This window comes from Urocampus carinirostris, chromosome 12 (assembly GCF_059441175.1).
Source record: "Urocampus carinirostris isolate Australia breed hairy pipefish chromosome 12, RoL_Ucar_1.0, whole genome shotgun sequence".
NCBI classification, from domain to species: domain Eukaryota; kingdom Metazoa; phylum Chordata; class Actinopteri; order Syngnathiformes; family Syngnathidae; genus Urocampus; species Urocampus carinirostris.
Window position 1 is genome coordinate 9,833,240 of NC_142360.1, and position 17,632 is coordinate 9,850,871.

Genomic DNA, 17,632 nt, shown 5'->3' on the forward strand with positions numbered 1-17,632 from the left:
CCATTGCATGTTCAAGCACGTATATTTCTTTCAGAGAAAGCACCCTGAAAGTAATTGCACAATAATTTCAGTTTGTCTATCTTCTTGATGAACAGCTGTAATTATGCATGTTTAAACACTGTGTTATAGTGAGAGTAGGTTCATTATGTGGAGACAGAATTCAAACCCAGTATTTAGTGATCTTTCATTCCTGTTTTAAGTGAAACAAACCAGTCAGTACTATAAAAAAAAAGGTTAGTAATGAACGATGATTTGATACTAGAAACAATCCAATTTAATGTTATGAATATTTTGTTTTTTTAGGATGACATTCTCACGGTCATCCGCCGAGTTGACGAGAATTGGGCGGAGGGAATGCTGGGAGATAAAATTGGAATATTCCCAATCTCGTATGTGGAGGTAAGATAAACAGGATGTGGTAGAATTAGCATTAATCGAGTGCGCCTAGATCAAAGTCACCATCTAGGTGGCTTCCTGTTCAAACAAATATTTTTAGACTTTTTTGACTGTTTGAGGCCAAAATAGCTGCAAAGCTGAGTTATGAAAAACTTTTTTTTTTTATGCAGTTTTCTTTGTCGCTTTCCTTAAACTTTTATTCTCCTTTTTTGAGCTTCAAGGCTCTTTTACACTTCCTGCTTGCTGTTCTTCCATTAATGCGGCTGACACACTATTTAGCTTTGGGCGCGGGGAATGAAGTCTCCCTTGACATATTTGGTGTCAGGTAATACTATATTTAAGACACTACGAGGTATATTGCATGACATAACATTAGATTAATATTGTAAATGAATAAGAGATGAGGCAAAAAAGAATGTGAAGCAGTAGTAAAAGAAATGTGTGTGCAACATATAACCCAATCCACCCTTTCCATTTTTCTCTGTTCTAGTTTAACTCTGCAGCCCGGCACCTTATTGAGACGGACAAGGCCTCCGACCCCAACAGCGAGTCGGGCGAGGGGGCCTCCTCGGGGCCCCAGAGTAACGGTAACCATCGGGACAAGAAGAACAGCAAGAAGCGGCATTCTTTCACCTCTCTCACCATGTCCCACAAGCCCATGCTGGCTCCGCCCCCACAACGGCACTCCATGGAAATCAGCGGGCCGGTGCTTATCAGCTCCAGCAACCCCACCGCTGCTGCCCGTATCAGCGAGATAAGTGGTGGGCTTTCCTGCAGCGCACCTTCGCAGGTACCTTGGCACCACCACTATTCTAGTGCATATATTTATTTAAATGGCCTTGTATGATACAAAAAAGGCCACAATTGATAATGCAGTTTTCAACCGTGTTAAATTCCAGGATGACGGTTAAACACACAAACCTTCCCAGCACAAAGAAGCTGATAGCCACAGTCTACACAAACACATTTATGTAGACTCACCCACCCAACATCATTTGGCTCACATTTGTCTGATCCAGCCATGATGTTTATGAATCTTGGCTTAGTAAATTTTAACAAATGTTAATAATCCAGCCCAAACAATGGGAGAGAGATGACATTATTAGAAATAAAATAACATCTGTCTTTATTGATTTATTTATATCAATATTGTGAAACATTGTTCCCAAGAGATTACACATGACACTCCAGGGTAAAACATGTAATACTGAGGGTTTGAAAAGAAAAGAGATAAAATACTGTCAGGAGGGAAATGTCAACATTGCGCTTTCTGAGGAATTAAACAACGCTATGCTTCATGGCTCCACCCTTGTGTGAAAACTTTCTTCAGGCCCCTGGGCCCCAGCGAACCAAGCCAGACATGACAGCAGCTGCTTTATGGTTGGGAGCTGCTGGAGGTTTTGGACGTGGTTTGGCACGTTTGCAGACGTGCCAATTTGTCTGAAGCCGCCTTGCTCTTCAAATAGACCCAAACGGTGTGTTAGATAAAGAGTTTAAACTGCATTAAAATAATAAAAGAAACAGAGTAATGCACTAAAAGTTCTGTGACTTATTTTGAGAAATACACGTACACAATTCTTACAAAAAAATCTAAAACAAAGTATATAATTTACTATCTGGCACGAAATGTATTATCCAAATGAACACATTTCACGTTAGGAATATCTCTTTTTTATTTTACTTTTGATTTTATATATAATAAAATATGTATGTATATATATATATATATATATATATATATATATATATATATAAAACTTATAAAAATCCACAGAGTATGGTTATTTATGTATTTTTAGGATAATGAAATCTAACTGACGTAAATGTACAATCAACAAATGAGTGTGATGATGAAAATATAAATGTATAAAAACCAATAAGTTAAAGGAATACTCTTAACGCTTAATATCCTCATAATAAACCTCACTTGTGCCTAACTTTTTATTTCAAGGACATTGACAAGATAGCTTCTTTATAAACACGAACAAAAGCTGTATGGAAGTACAGACGCTGCCCTACTTACGAACGAGATAGGTTGCGGACGATTGTAAGTTGAATTTGTTCGTAAGTTGCTTCAGTGCTATATTTTGTATGGAATGTATGCCTAGAGTTTATATTAATAAAATAATATGTTCTATAAAGATAAATAAAGTTAAGTTTTACTTACTTTTGGAAGCTGGGCTTCAAGAGTTAGGCGACTTCCTCCTCCGGGGTAGAAATTGGACGAAAAAAAAAAGCAATCCAACCATTTTCTCAACCGCATCAAGCTTATTTATTCCACTTTCATTTTAAAAGAAATGGCTCGCCTCTTCTTTACACTTTACACCGACCATATTGAATAGATGCACGAGATTTTAAACAATAAAAATGTCAATGCTCTTAGCACACTGGAGATTCAGTACAGTATGTTTACACACAAACTAGGAAGAGGAAGCTGATTTCTTCTTTGGAGTAGATGCTGGGTGACCTCTCACAGCGTCACGCAGTAGAAATAAGCACTCTGTAATGTCCTGTACTCGGATAAAGGTGCACAATACAAAATCTAACTTACAAGAATGTCCCGGTATTTTTCGACATCCCAAAAACAATGTTCGTATCTACCGCTTTTCATAAGTAGGGGAGTGTCTGTATGTGAACAAATTGAGGACAAGTTAAAGAAGCTTGTTATTTTCGGGGTATGGGTGCAGAGACTTTGGCAGTCTTTGTGGTAAGCGTGAACTGGCTTCCCAAAAAGGCTGATGTTATCTGAGGTGCAAAAAGCGATGGAAGTGGGGCTGGCCACAGGCGCTCACCTTGTCTGGTTGTGCTCTTGTGGCTCACTCTTGGTGCGTGTTCATTCCCACTTTAAAATTGGTTTCTGAGCTAGATGCACTCATGAAAAGAACCATATATGTTTTGCGAGCCATAGGTTTCCGACCCCTGATGTAGAATGTTTTATTTAGTGTGTAACATTGTCAATTAATACAGTGATGTCCAGGAATGAACTCCACTTTATGGCAATTTTTTACTATTTACATTCATACAGGTTAGAAGGTTCCCCACTCAATACACATCATCATGTCCAAATCTAACCTTTAACATGATTTGCTAATTTTCAATAAGAATTAAAAGCAATACATTTTGCTCGCTTAGGGTTATAATTATAATGCTGAAAATCACGCTTTTGTGTGAAGAAAACTTCAAAATGCTTTGAAAACATTTTTAAAGGCTTAGGTGTCCTTTGGGAAATATGTACTGTAAATTCCGGCCCATAGAGCGCACCTGATTATAAGCCGCAGCCACCACATTTTAAGAGGAAAACTGATTTTGTACTTACACAAGCTGCACCTGTATATAAGCCGCATGCGCCCACATTAAATGAATGTAACACAAACACACAATTAAACCAGGCCCGGCTTCAAGACCCGCAATTGAAACTGAATGTGAGGGTTTGGGGTTTTTAAGGGTTATTGTTCTATCTTCGTTATTCATTATCCATTATCCGTTATCGGTCAGTTCATAATACGCTGCAAAACCTAGGAGCCGGGACACTTACTCTCAGCCAAAAGGCCAAGCTAAGGTCCTAGCCCTAAAGCCTTGCTGCGATCATTGCGAATACACCGTTCCCGGAGGTACTGCAATACCGAGCCGATGCGTGGAGTGGACAGAGCAAGCTCTTATTCCGTCTCCGGATTGCAAAAATCAAGGATCATGGCAAAGGCCAAGCTAAGGACTGACATAGCATCAAAGCCACAGTCCAATAACAACAAGGCCAAGCTAAGGACCTAGCATCAAGAAATTTCTGGCCGTGAAGCATGTCCTTCATTAAAGTACACAGTCCAAAACTCACAGCCGGCAAAATGAACGGAAAATGATACCAGTACTTAAGGTTTGATGCAGACCTGCAGAGTCCGGGTCCCGTTGAAAGTAATCAAAGGAAAAAAGTGTATATTTCCAAAGGTAAGGGTGGGAAAAATATATATATCCACTATTGTCTGCCGTGTCCACAAACACTCACCTTTACCAGTCCCCACTTCCCGTCACCCCGCGTTTGTTACGCCCCTTCTTTTTAATTGGCCCGTGCAAAACATATCAGAATAAGTGTCCCAAATAAATACATTAAAAAAATATACAGTTGCAAATACATATTATACATGGTTACACATATTTACAAAGAAAGGCGGTACACCGAGAGAGTTTTCAAAGCTTTAATAATAATGATATAACTTTCATCCCAAACTGTGCCTGACAGCGCAGTTAATGGTAGCAATACGCTCGCAACACAGTAAACGGGTCTGTTAAAAAAATATACCGTACTTGTAAAAATTACGGTAAACCGTCCTCATCTTCCTCCTTAGAACTGAAGCCATCAAAGCCTTCCTCAGTGTCGGAAAGAAACTTTGTCATATAGACGTCGTCCCACGCTCCCGCAGCCGGCCTCGCGCTGTCACTGTCGCTGGAACTTTCATCCACTCCTGACTCTGTGCCCTCCTCTCCGTCACACAGCAGACCCGCTTTTCGTAACCCGTTGGTGATGGTGGATTTTTTGATGCTGCCCCACACTGTCAGGATCCACTGGCAGACTTGCGAAAAAGTTGCCTTTTGCATGCGGCCAGTTTTAGTGAAAGATTTCTCGCCGCTAGTCAAGCCAAGAAGTTGCAGTCTTCCCCAGCGCATATATTCCACCGGTCTAAATTTTACCTTTTGTACTCGAGCGCCGCTGGCGGCTGTTAGAAAAATTACATAAATTGGCCGCATCACTGAATAAGCCGCAGGGTTGAAAGTTTGGGGAAAAAGTAGCGGCTTATAGTCCGGAATTTAAGGTATATATCCCAAACACAGGAGAGATGCTTATTACCACACACACCATCCTCACAGCTACACTGATCTTTGCAGTATGCACATAAAAATGACAACAATGGGGGGAGTATTTTGAAAGCAGACACGCCTTTTTTCCCCAAAGTGCCAGGGTTTACGCCACAAAGCAAAATCAAGTCTGGTTTGAAAGAGTAAAGAGTTTAGAGACTACTGATGCAGTGTGAGGGTTCACCTTAAGAGGCATGCCCTTTTTAATGCCGTCATGTGTGGCGAGAGTGAGAAACCCAGTGTGCGGGCCACATGGAGATATTGTGAGCGACATTGGGGCCCCCGTTGCCACGACACCGCCCTGCTCTCATGACTGCTCACCTGATTGCTCTTGGCCATTATGAAGAGCTGCGGTGGCCACCTCAGCGAGGAGTAAGATCGCACAACATGACATCCCTGTCGAAACTGTCATCTGTTGTTAGGTTCTACATTATATAGGGAGAGGGGAAAATATCACCAGGGGCTACAAAAGTTCTTTTTAGAGTGATTCTAAATCATTTGCATTTGTCACTTTTGTGTGGAATTTGCGGTCACTGTGTCTCATGAGTGTCATTTCTCCCCTGTTTGAAAGGTACACATTTGCACAACCGGACTGATTGTGACACCGCCCCCGAGCAGTCCTGTCACCACAGCAACAGTCTTCACGTTTCCTTCAGAGATCAGTCACACACCCGTTCCACTGGTAGGTGCAGACCTCTGCCAAGGAGGAGTTTTTTCACTTTTCAAGTGTCCGAAATGACCTGGATTGTGAAAAATAATGGTTTGTTCATAGGGCTCAGCGATTTGCTGAGCATTAAAATCTCAAATTTTCAGTCTTTTATGGTAATTAAGATATACATTTTAAATAACTTTTATCCTGTATTTTACGTTAAAGGTACTTTACCGAATGTATAACTCTATATAATTGCAGCCGCCATATATGGCTTATCATCATTGAAGCATCTCTCAGTTCATGATGTGCATGCAAGTATGTACATGTTGACAGACTTGAGACTGATGCATTCACAATAGAGGAAAGATAAAGGCCTAAAAAAATCCAGCCAGACCCTGACCAAGGGTATTTGCCGGACCACGGCAAATTAACTTTAGCCACCTTTTGCTTACACATGTGTGCGTCGGCCGATTAGCATGTTGCTGCTAAAATGAAAATGAAACACAGAACACATGACATGTGTAGCTTTTAACGACAGCCAAACGGTAATGTTACAACGGTGTGGTGTCCCAGCTGTACAGCGTGCAGTCCCAGAAAAGTGTGATAAAAATGCCTAAAGTAAAAAGACTTGAGCATAGAGCTGGTTTCCATGTGACCTATTGAACATGACATTGGCGACAAGAATGTGACTTCCACTCTTGCCCCTTTCTCGTTCCTCGTCCTGTCTGGTGAACTGCCAGTCCCATGGCGCAGCTGGTTAGAATCTTTTGAAACTTTTATTGAAGCCATCGGGCTATTCGACGCAAGCGATGCTAAAGGCGGGCAATGGTAATGTATAGCCTGTGCAGTGAGGACCAACGCTCATGGTGTGGTGGATTATCTTCCAGCAGCGTCGACAGCAGCCTGGTGAGTCGGTCCACCATTATGTCGCCGACGTCTGGGGCTTAGCCACACTCTGCAGTGGATTTGGAGGATGAGATTATTGGACCTGCTAGCTGAGCGCATGACAGACCTTAAACTGCGGGAGAAGCTGTTTTTACCCAAATTTCGGGTCTGGTTCAGGCAGGGTTTGGGCCCGGGCCTAAGATCTTACCTCTAATGCACAGGGATGCAAGAGCACAAAAATAACACCTTACGGGGGATTTGTATCGTAATAAATGCAACAGGCAGACTGGATTTCCCAACCAAACGTGCAATGATCTGATAATATAGCGAAGGGTTACCTGAAGATATTTTGGACTTGTTTGGGCAACTAGCATGATTGACTGAGTTACAAGGCTAGTTGGAATTTAGGGTGGATATATAATGGATATAATGCACTTAGTAAAGTATTTAAAGCAGACCATCTTAATTTCAGCATTTTCCATGATTTTTTAAATTTCTTTGTATTCCTCTATGCAGTGTAGTATGCTACACTAACAAATAAAACAAAAAAACACTCCCCCCGTTGCCCATACCCTTGACAAATGTGCTCCGCCCCCAAGAGCCTTGCTCAAAGTAGGACAAAAACAGATAGGTGCGGTGGAAAAAAAGCACAACGACTCTTTGAACTCAGTAGGCATTGTTAACACATACTTAATAAGGAAAATATTCAACTTTCAACTTTTGTAAGGAAACCTCTAACAATACACCCCCCTCTAAACACAAAGTAAATGTTATTATGGTATAGACAATTCTCACCAGAGGTAAGATGCTTCATTGAGCAAACCAACCTGAGGCATTCTGCACAGGACTTGTGGTGCGTTTAAAGAATCAGGCAGACCTTTTGAATATTCAAAGTAAAAAGTTCTGGTGTCAAAATGTTTTTTCCTCATCATTTTCCTCATGTTTGATGCCTGGGAACTTTTTTTCAAATGAGCTTTATTTGATGAACATTCTATCACTACACTGCAAGCATGTCTGAGAAAACAAACTCCCAGTAAATGGTCCCCAGACTTGTGCATTTAAAAGTACGCACCACACATTTTCAAGAGATTGGAGTGGGTGCTGGTTGGATTGCAAGATTATGCTTGAACCTTCACACACAGGTGATTGAGGCAAAATACCTTGCTGACTTGTGTTTTCAAGAAGAATTGTGATTTTGATATAGTTGATTCAGCCGGTTATGTCACCTTTTTACACTATAAACCTAAACCAACAAAGAAAATGTGATTACTAAAACCATCCTTTGCATAACTTTAAGACAACAATCAATTCTTTTTAGTGAGACCTAATGTTTATATCTTGTCAAATTGTTTATGGCTTGTTTTTAACCACAACTAAGTAGCGTTTATTGTAATTACCGTATTTTCCGCACTATAAGGCGCACCTAAAAGTCTTAATTTTTTTCAAAAGCTGACCATGCGCCTTATAACACAGTGCGCCTTATATATGGCTCAATATTAAATTCGCAAGGTCTCGCAACTTACTCAACGGCCGCCGACTCGATTTTACCCCGAACGCGGAGTAATACGCGGTGTATGCTGGGATTTATATACCGGCGTTTCATTGGCTAACCAATGTGTCAATCATCATTTGAATCGATCACTATTGGCTGAAGTTATTCGGAGCCTCGGATTGGCTAGATGCCCAAAACAAACCCTGCAATCGGCCGAGTTTAGCAATGGCGTAGCAAGTCCGCGGTGTATGCTGGGATTTATATACCGGCGTTTCATTGGCTAACCAATGTGTCAATCATCATTTGAATCGATTACTATTGGCTGAAGTTATTCGGAGCCTCGGATTGGCTAGATGCCCAAAACAAACCCTTCAATCGGCCGAGTTTAGCAATAGCGTAGCAAGCTTGCTACAGTACGCCATAAAGAAACATGTTTCATTAGTCTGTATTTGTAAATATTCTACTCTCCTGGATTTACTTCACTCACGGGGGGTTTGGGGTTTTTAAGGGTTATTGATCTATCTTCGTTATTCATTATCCATTATCCGTTATCGGTCAGTTCTTAATACGCTACAAAGCCTAGGAGCCGGGACACTTACTCTCAGCCAAAAGGCCAAGCTAAGGTCCTAGCCCTATAGCCTTGCTGCGATCATTGCAAATGCACCGTTCCCGGAGGTACTGCAATACCGGGCCGATGCGTGGAGTGGGCAGAGCAAGCTCTTATTCCATCTCCTTCACTCACGGTTGTAAGAAGACCATGATTGCGTATCATTATTGAACGTGAGAACTTAGGTGAGTTATGCGGCTTTATATTTTCCCGGTATCTTGTTTTAGAACGATCTTGATGTTGCTGTGATGAGTTGAGTGAATTAAACTCAATTCCAAGTGTTTATTGTCATATGCACAGTAAAGTTGTGAGCGAAAAAGAAAATAGAAACACAGAAATGTTTGGCATTTCTTGAATCCCAAGACTTCAACCTTCCGAATGATATTTGAAATGACACATTTAAGTGACATCGTACGGACACCGCATCCGCACGTGTCTACGACACGTATTTGCTTCTTTGCAAGCTTTGGGAATGTTAAGAGGGTAATCAGTTTGACTGAATCATCTGACTGTTTTGTCGACGTTCCCATTGTAGCGCCTTATAATCCGGTGGGCCTTATCTACGGAAGATATAGGACCAAAAACTATTTTTTGGGGGTGCGCCCTATAACCCTGTGCGCCCTTCAGTATAGTGCGGAAAATGCGGTACATCTTATATACATCATTCCCAGAATTTTGGCACTTGTACAAAAGGTTTAGTAATCAGCAAACACATTTGGTGATTCAAACTTGACTCTACAATTCATTTTCTAAATTTCACAGGTTATCAAATTTCCAAATTCTTGATTTTTTAATAAGTGAATTATTGAATTACTCTTGTAAATATAAGATGACCTAGGCTTGTGTGTTTGTAAATTATATTCAGTAGTTAGTTATAACTCATAGAGCCAATGTATTACACTCAGCAGTCAGTACTAATTTCGTCTTTTTACACAGTTACTATATTGGTCTCCTAAGATTTCGCTAAATCTCCTTTGCTCTAGACATTCATGTTGAGGAAAAAAATGACTGTAATAATGCTCAGTCTACACAAAAGCGCACCCAAACTTCCGGTGTGTTTGTGTGTGTCTACACGCTGGTTTGCCGAATTAGTGAATGGGCAGGAATGCGCACACAATAGGTGCAGCTCTCCGCTTCACTTGGGAGCCCTCCGTGATGTTTTTGTACAGATGACTTCTGTAGCCTGCAGGCGGCCTAATTATCTCAGCTCCGGCATTGCCAGTCGACCATAACACACTCGGACCCTCGCGCGCATACCTCTCAGGGGGCTGGGGGTGCCACGGTGTTGGGTCGTGGACAATTTATAACGTGGCTGCTTGGTTTGTTGACTTTTTAACAGGTTGTTGGCAGGCTTTCCGTTAAACGGCGCGAAACAGACAGACGTAAACATGTGGCTAAAATTACAGCATTGAAATTGTAAAAATCAGGGGGATTTTGCCATAATTTTAAATGCCTCAGCTCATATGGTTTGCATTATTTTCTGGGACGCAATGGCAGCACTGCCGCTTGTACATCTACACCGTCTCCCTGGCAACAAACAAACGAGCAAGAAAATCAGAATAAAGACTGACAAGTGGAGGTCAATTTGATTTTGTTCGCATACATGCTCAATCATTTAAAACTAATATGCTAAGAATTTAATCCTGCAGGATAACATAATTTGAGCAAGAGTGTGACATTATCAGCACTACTCTTAAAAAAGGGAGGTATTGGACCATGGGGACAACTTTCAGAATGAGCCTTATTCTGCTGGAATCATGGCATATTGTGACACAATGCCAATCCCCTTATTTTTTTGTGCATTTTTATAGGATGCCCTCCCGCCACCACCGCCGCCTCCTCCACCACAGTCTTCTGGAGTCGGTTACTCACAGGTAGCAGGGCAGAGACCCTGCCCCAGCGTTGGCGACCAGGCTGGAAGACAAAGGCCCACAGTGTGAGTGAAAGCCCTGCATTATATGTTACACTTCTCACAACGTCCGTGTTTGACTTGGTGTCACCTGAAGGCCAGGTTTTGGTCCCAGTGGACGCATTATGTGTAGATACTAATTAAAATAACATCCATTAGAGTTACACAGAGAAATTTGGCACATTTTAGGGAGTCGTGGTCCTCTTGTCACATTTGGGGTTCTGTGAGTCAGCCTTGACTTAAAACCTTTCTTTAGGCAGTACACAAATACCTGTTTGGAATCCCCTTCGTCTCTCTGGGATTTCATGCCGACAACATCCCAGCTGTGACTCTTTGCTGGCCCAATAGAGACATGACCCGCATATTCCGAGTCACATTTTCTCCCTGAGGCTCTGCCTTGTGTGGATCGACATACTTCCTGTGTTTGGGTGTCTTTCATGTGTTTTTCCTTTTTTTTTGCGGCTGCAGCTACGTGGCCATGTTTCCCTACGCCCCCCGTAAGGAGGACGAACTGGAGCTGAGGAAGGGTGAGATGTTCTTGGTGCTGGAACGCTGTCAGGACGGCTGGTTCAAGGGCACCTCCATGCATACTGGCAAGATAGGAGTATTCCCAGGAAACTACATGAGTCCAGTCAGCAGGTTGGTTGGAGGCAATGTGACCTCAAAACTTCGCTCGTGCGCAATTGTGCACCACCCAAACCCTCCTTGCGCATAAAAGTCATGGCTCCAAATTGCAAAGTGAATATTCTAGCAAATTTGGACAGAACTACAGTGCAATTCAAAGGTAGCTTCACTTAATGTGTTTTAAACGCAGTGTTTTGAAGTCACTATCAACACGCGATTAAGTAAACAAAATTGAATGCACATGTGAGGTGGAGCTGGACAGAGGAGGTTGTGGGTGGCGGTACTGGAAAAGCGGGGGCGTGGTTGATGGAGAAGATCGTCCCAGCTGTTGAACTGGTTGTTGCCCCTTGTCCGTTACTTTTAGTTCAGTTTCTGCCTGACCATGGTTATAAAACAACTTGACACTTTTTTGCCTCTGTTGCGTTATCAAACATTGCAGGAGGCTGACTGTTCACATTTACATAAAAGATATTCTAATTTCTTGGGTTATTGGGTTGCTGAAAAATCTGCTGTTACATTTAAATCAATTGCAAATATAGCAAGTGAATCCTTTTGTCAACACTACTGCCACTAAATAAATACAGTTCTGTATTGTGCAACCAACTAAACAAATCCACAAAATGTTAGTATTATATAACATAATATACTTTTTTAAAATGTAAATCTCATGTAAAAGGTATTGTAAAAACAAGATGATTGTGGGGTGTGCAACCTTTCCAATAGTACATTAGCCAATTCATTAATATGTGAAAAGATAATTTACCATCGCCAAAAACTCCGCAAAATGTAACTTGATTTGACCCCCAGGTTTGGACAGTTGATAATGATTTGGTTGCCACACGCAGCATTGATGTTGTGCACTGGTGTTCCAAGTGATGCTCAAAGACTTTGTGTTTTTGCTTAGACCTGTGGAAGCTTAGAGGGAACATTTGTTGGAGGTTGAAAATTTGAATATTTAATTGACACCCAAAGTGTGATTTATTTAATCAAAACGATTAAAGATCTGGTTTTAAATTATATTTTGTAGATATATCTGAGACTCAAGCACTGCACGATGTTGATAAATTGGCCCAACTTAACAAGAAGTACCAGTTATTTAAAATGTCTGCTGTTTAAATACAACTGCTAGTTTTCTGTCAAACCCAAAAAAACAAAAAACAAAAACATAATTATTAATTGGGTCCTTATTTGAAACGACTACATAGATTGTCCTTAAAGTCCGTTCAGCTTAAGTCGTATATGTTAAGAAAGGGTATAGGTGTCCCAGTGTTTTAACACATTAAACATAGGTAGAGCAACTGTCAGGTTGTGGCAGTAAAAAATATCATTAGAAAGGCATGATAGTAAGGAAAATTTTGTTCTGTCATAAAAGAAGAAATAACACAAAATTATTAATTATCTTTTTTTGTTGGATGCTAATTGGGCGGCTGTTATGCAGAATTTTCCAACATCCTGAGTGTTTATTTGAATGGTTTATTTTGTCCATTTATTGGAAAAATAAAATCATAGATGCAACTGAATCCACAAGCAGAAATAAGACAAGCCGTAAGTCTCTTATAGTTGTATGAACTTAGTTTTGTTTGACTTGGACAGGGTTTTTTTTCCCTCATATCTTTCAAGCGTGTTCCCACTCCGAATCAGATCCAGATTCTGCATTTGGAAACAATTGGAAACCCATGTGTCAGAAATGTGTCCAATTGTACAAGTCCGCCAGATCACACTGTAATTTGTCATGTTTAGGTAGGCTTTCGCTGCATTCTTTTCCCTTGGATCCAATTTGGAATCTGAAAGACTTTTTCTATCCTTAGAGACATTGATTGTATTCAATTTTCTGTATGTGTTCGTAATAAAACCTACGTTTCCATCCCTCTTAGGACGGCCTCGGGCAACAGCCAGGCCAAAGTGCCCATGAGCCTGTCCACCCAGGTGGGTAGAGGGATCACAGTCATAAGCCCCTCGTCCAGCCACCATGGGGCCGTTACTACAGGCGCCGACTCTGCAAAACATTCACCCGTCGTCTCAACTGCTGTCATTCAGCCAGCGATGGTTGTAACAGCAGGTCAGACGGCCACCGGCCAGCAGCCCAAAGTGCCGCTGCACGTCAACTCTCAGATGACGGTCAATCAAGCTCGCAACGCCGTCAGGACAGGTGGGTCCATTTTGAGTTTCGCTTCAAAACCATTATCCTATTTTCCGCACTATGATGTGGCCCAGATTATAAGACGCACCCCCGCAAAACATTTTTTGTCATATATTCTTCACATATAAGGCGCACTGGACTATAAAGGCACACGAATGTAAAACTACAGTAGAAGCTACCGTGTCTATCCATGTATTTAATTGCAATGATTGCTTGGTTGATAACCACAAATGCAACACATTGTAAGTAATGGCAATCATACTCGGCTTGTAGCCGAGAAAGGTTCTATAATATAACTATTATCCACAAGGCTCTTTTCACGAGTACATTTGATTCGAAGATAATTTTACCTGATGCACACTTCTTTGTGGCATTCCAAAGTCCAGTGATTTAATCCCAATTTTACTACATGCGAAGGACAATTTACAGTGAGAATGTCACACCAACATAGCCCGTTTTGGCAGTAGTTCGCTAAGAAAGCCTTTAGAAGGAAGCACATTTAAATATGTATGTTTAATGTTAAGTTACTTTTTGATAAAAGCCAACTAATCAAACTGCAAAATAAATAAAAATACTTGCAAACCCCTCAGAGCAATTTCATTGGGTGAGCCGTAAAGATGGGCGGATCTCTGCACTCCCTTCTCTCTCCCGCTCAGTGCAATCTGCACTGAAGGTAAATGATATACTTATCATTTGCAGTATTTTGTGACATTTTTACAAAAAGAACTTCTTGTCCATCTGGTTTTGCAACCATCTTTTAGGACAAAAATGACGGTCAAAATTAGTCTAAACACTCTTAATTGAGAGCATGAGACATATTTCAAGTGGTATATTTATAATTGGACATGGGCTGTGGCATTATTATTATTTCATATGTCATTTAATCAATTCATCAAATGACACCAAGTAAAATAAAATGTGCTGAAGAAGCTTATGTCTGGATAGCAGGTTTGGTCGTTTTGGTTAATTCTGTCTTAAAACACATGGTGCGGCTCTCTCAAAAATATATAAAATATCAAATATTCTTGCTTTCATGGGTTCCTGACCCCTGTATTAGACAGTAATTAATAAATGTACTGTGCGGTGGGAAATTATCCAATTTGTGTGCTTGTGCGGTCTAGTAAAAGCTAACTTTAATTTGGATATACTTTTACTGGACATATAATGGCACTGATTGGTGCTGTCCCACAGGATTTTTTTCAATGAAAGAAAGGTGCCTTGGCACAAAAAAGGTTGAAAAACACTGCACTAGACGACTAATAGTGATACAGATGACAAACATGCAGTGGGCCCAAAATGGCTGTTTCAACATTTTGGGTTCCGGGCCAGAAAGAAAAAAAGTTTTCTATAACGTCCACATAATGGCGACAGAGTATCATGTGAAGTGGATCGTGTCCTTAATACAGTTGTGCAATAGCGCAGCAGGATTATTTACTTAGAATTTGACACTACAAAAGTTATTTATTTGTAAAAATAAAAAAAAATAATAACGCGTTTCGAAAGTAATTTTATTTGTTAAACAAATACTTGAGCGTGTTAATTGGGTTTGTTATTTGGTTTCAATGTGAAATAGTCTAAAAAAGTAAATGTAGATCTCTACTTCCAGGGTTTTGACTATCGGACCTTTATAGAATTGAATTCCCCTGAAAACGAGGGTTACTGTATAAGGGGCACTGGGTTATAAGGCTCACTTTCATATTTCTGGCCAATTGGGGTTTTTAGGTGTGCCCTATAATCCGGAAAATACAGTAACCTATCAACTTTACTTGATCTCCCCAATGAAATTTTTGTTTTCAGCCGCATGCCACAGTCAAGACAGGCCAACTGCTGCAGTGCCACCCATCCAGTCAGGGCCGCCTGGGACCCACCTCCCACAGCTTGCTGCATGCCTGCAACCTTCTGCCGGTGCCCCTCAGGGCTGCGTCCGGTCCGCAGTGGCCCTGGGTTGCGCCGCCGCCTCCCTCACCCCGCCCAATGTCAGTGCCGCCTCCCTGGAGGGTGACACATTAAGAACTGGACCAGTCCTCGCCGCAAATGGTTCTGCTCTCAGTGCTGCTGCAACCAGTGCTCTCCTTGCATGCCGCCTGGACAAGGACATCAAGGTTGGAAATAATACAGCAACTATTTCCCACAGTACTTTAATGAGATTGTTCTTATCTTTAGTTTTCTGTTTTCAAACCAACGTATAAAATCAATGCATACCTAGGATTTGGACAAAGTAAACTGAAGTCATTTTTGTATTGTTCTCACAGAGAGAAAAGAAAAGTCTTCTGAAGCTGCTTTCTAACAAAAAGAAATGTCGTCATTCACCCCCTTCCTCGCCCACACTGGAAGCAGAGCAAGCCGCAGCTGGAGAGTCTGCCCAAGGAGTCTCGGGTCCCGAACCCTCCTTTCCCTCCGGGCCGGATCTCGAACAAGGCACAGCTACAGTCATCGTCTCCCCAACATCCGCTTCCTTGTCAGATGCCAACTCCCATCGGAGGAACGTCTTGGAGGGAGTTGTTCCCATCGCTCCTCCTCCTCGCCAGCCGTGCTCCTCGTTGTCATCATTGCAGCATGACGTGCGGCCCATCATCTGTGAAAGGTATAGTGTACAGTGAAATTGAAAGTAGTTTTGGGACAGAGCAATTTTTTTAGCCATTAAATTTAGCTATCCTTTTTTTTGTCATAACATAAGAATTCTGAAAAAAAGTTAGGTATTATGTCACAAAGTCCACTTACTGTGATTTCAAGCCCATAAGGCACACATAAAAGTTATAGATTTTAATCAAAATGCAGGGCCATCCTGTCTCTCATGGAAACCAGCTCGGTGTCCTTAGGGTTGGAAGCGCCCCCGAGATTAAAAGGTCACAGGTTTGAGCCTTGGCCGAGTCAGATCGTTCACATTTCCAACTGAATGCGACTTCAACGAATCTCCTGTGACTTTAAAGTGTCTCTTATTTGATCGTGATGGTTTATTTTGTTTGTGGTTAAGTACAATACAAATAAACATGACTTGACTACAGCTATCCTCCACCACCCCCCACTCCTCCTACAAAACCTTTTTAAGGACACTTCAAACAACACACCCCACCATTAAAGACGCTCAATAAATTAATTTTCATACCTAGAAAAAGGTAATTTTAAGGACAAATTAAATCCAACTTTAAATTACAGCTTAATGTGCAAACTCGATAAGCATGAATTATTTCCAAATTCAATATCAATACATTTCAATTTTATTAAAATGAAAATATTTGGTCGAGAAGTCTCATCTCATCAGCCGTACCGCTTATCCTCATCAGGGTCGCGGGGATGGGCTCCAGCCCCCCCGCGATCCTAATGGTCGAGAAATGTAATAGTTTAATGGATCATTCAATAGATTGTATTTTAGAGGAAGTACCGTATTTTCCGCACTATAAGGCGCACCGGGTTATAGGGCGCACCCCGAAAAAATAGTTTTTGGTCCTATTTTTGACATACATAAGACGCACCGGATTATAAGGCGCTACAATGGGAACGTCGACAAAACAGTCAGATAGTTCAGTCCAACTTATTACCCCCTTAACATTCCGAAAGCTTGCAAAGACGCAAATACGTGTCGAGAACACGTGCGGATGCGGTGTCCGTACGATGTCACTCAAATGCATCATTCCATCATTCGGAAGGTTAAAGTCTTGGGATTCAAGAAATGCCAACCATTCCTTAATATCTATTTTTTTTTTCGCTCGCAACTTTACTGTGCATATGACAATAAACACTTGGAATTGAGTTTAATTTAAAAATAGACACTCCACTCCATCCATTATCTGCACCGCTTATCACAGAAACATCGAGTTCAGTCTGAAACAAGACAATATAAAACCCGGAGTAGCTCACCGAAGTCGTTGTGTTCATAATAATGTGCAGCTAATGTCCTCTTATATCCGTGAGGGTAGTAAATCCAGGAGAATACAATATTTACAAATACAGAACAGAAAAAAATGCTTTCTCTATGCCGTCAGCCACATGCTATACACATTCATCTTTTTTGGCCAATTGCGGCTTTGTTTCGCCGTTTAAGCCAATGCCAGCCTGTAAATGATAAAAAGGATCTGCCCCTT

General features: G+C 41.3%; 1 protein-coding gene and 2 pseudogenes across 1 annotated transcript in view; 1 reads left to right on the plus strand and 2 right to left on the minus strand.

Moving 5' to 3' along the window:
• sh3rf1 (SH3 domain containing ring finger 1) overlaps positions 1-17,632 on the plus strand; it is a 50,570-nt gene that overhangs the window by 26,171 nt on the left and 6,767 nt on the right. The window contains exons 4-11 of the mRNA XM_088349555.1: positions 304-399; positions 887-1,186; positions 5,813-5,923; positions 10,689-10,813; positions 11,255-11,425; positions 13,285-13,559; positions 15,348-15,652; positions 15,803-16,134. Of these exons, the coding sequence (XP_088205681.1) occupies positions 304-399; positions 887-1,186; positions 5,813-5,923; positions 10,689-10,813; positions 11,255-11,425; positions 13,285-13,559; positions 15,348-15,652; positions 15,803-16,134 (1,715 nt within the window). The remainder of the gene's footprint in view (positions 1-303; positions 400-886; positions 1,187-5,812; positions 5,924-10,688; positions 10,814-11,254; positions 11,426-13,284; positions 13,560-15,347; positions 15,653-15,802; positions 16,135-17,632) is intronic.
• On the minus strand, positions 3,986-4,105 carry LOC148354902 (U2 spliceosomal RNA; annotated as a pseudogene).
• LOC148354903 (U2 spliceosomal RNA) lies at positions 8,931-9,011 on the minus strand (annotated as a pseudogene).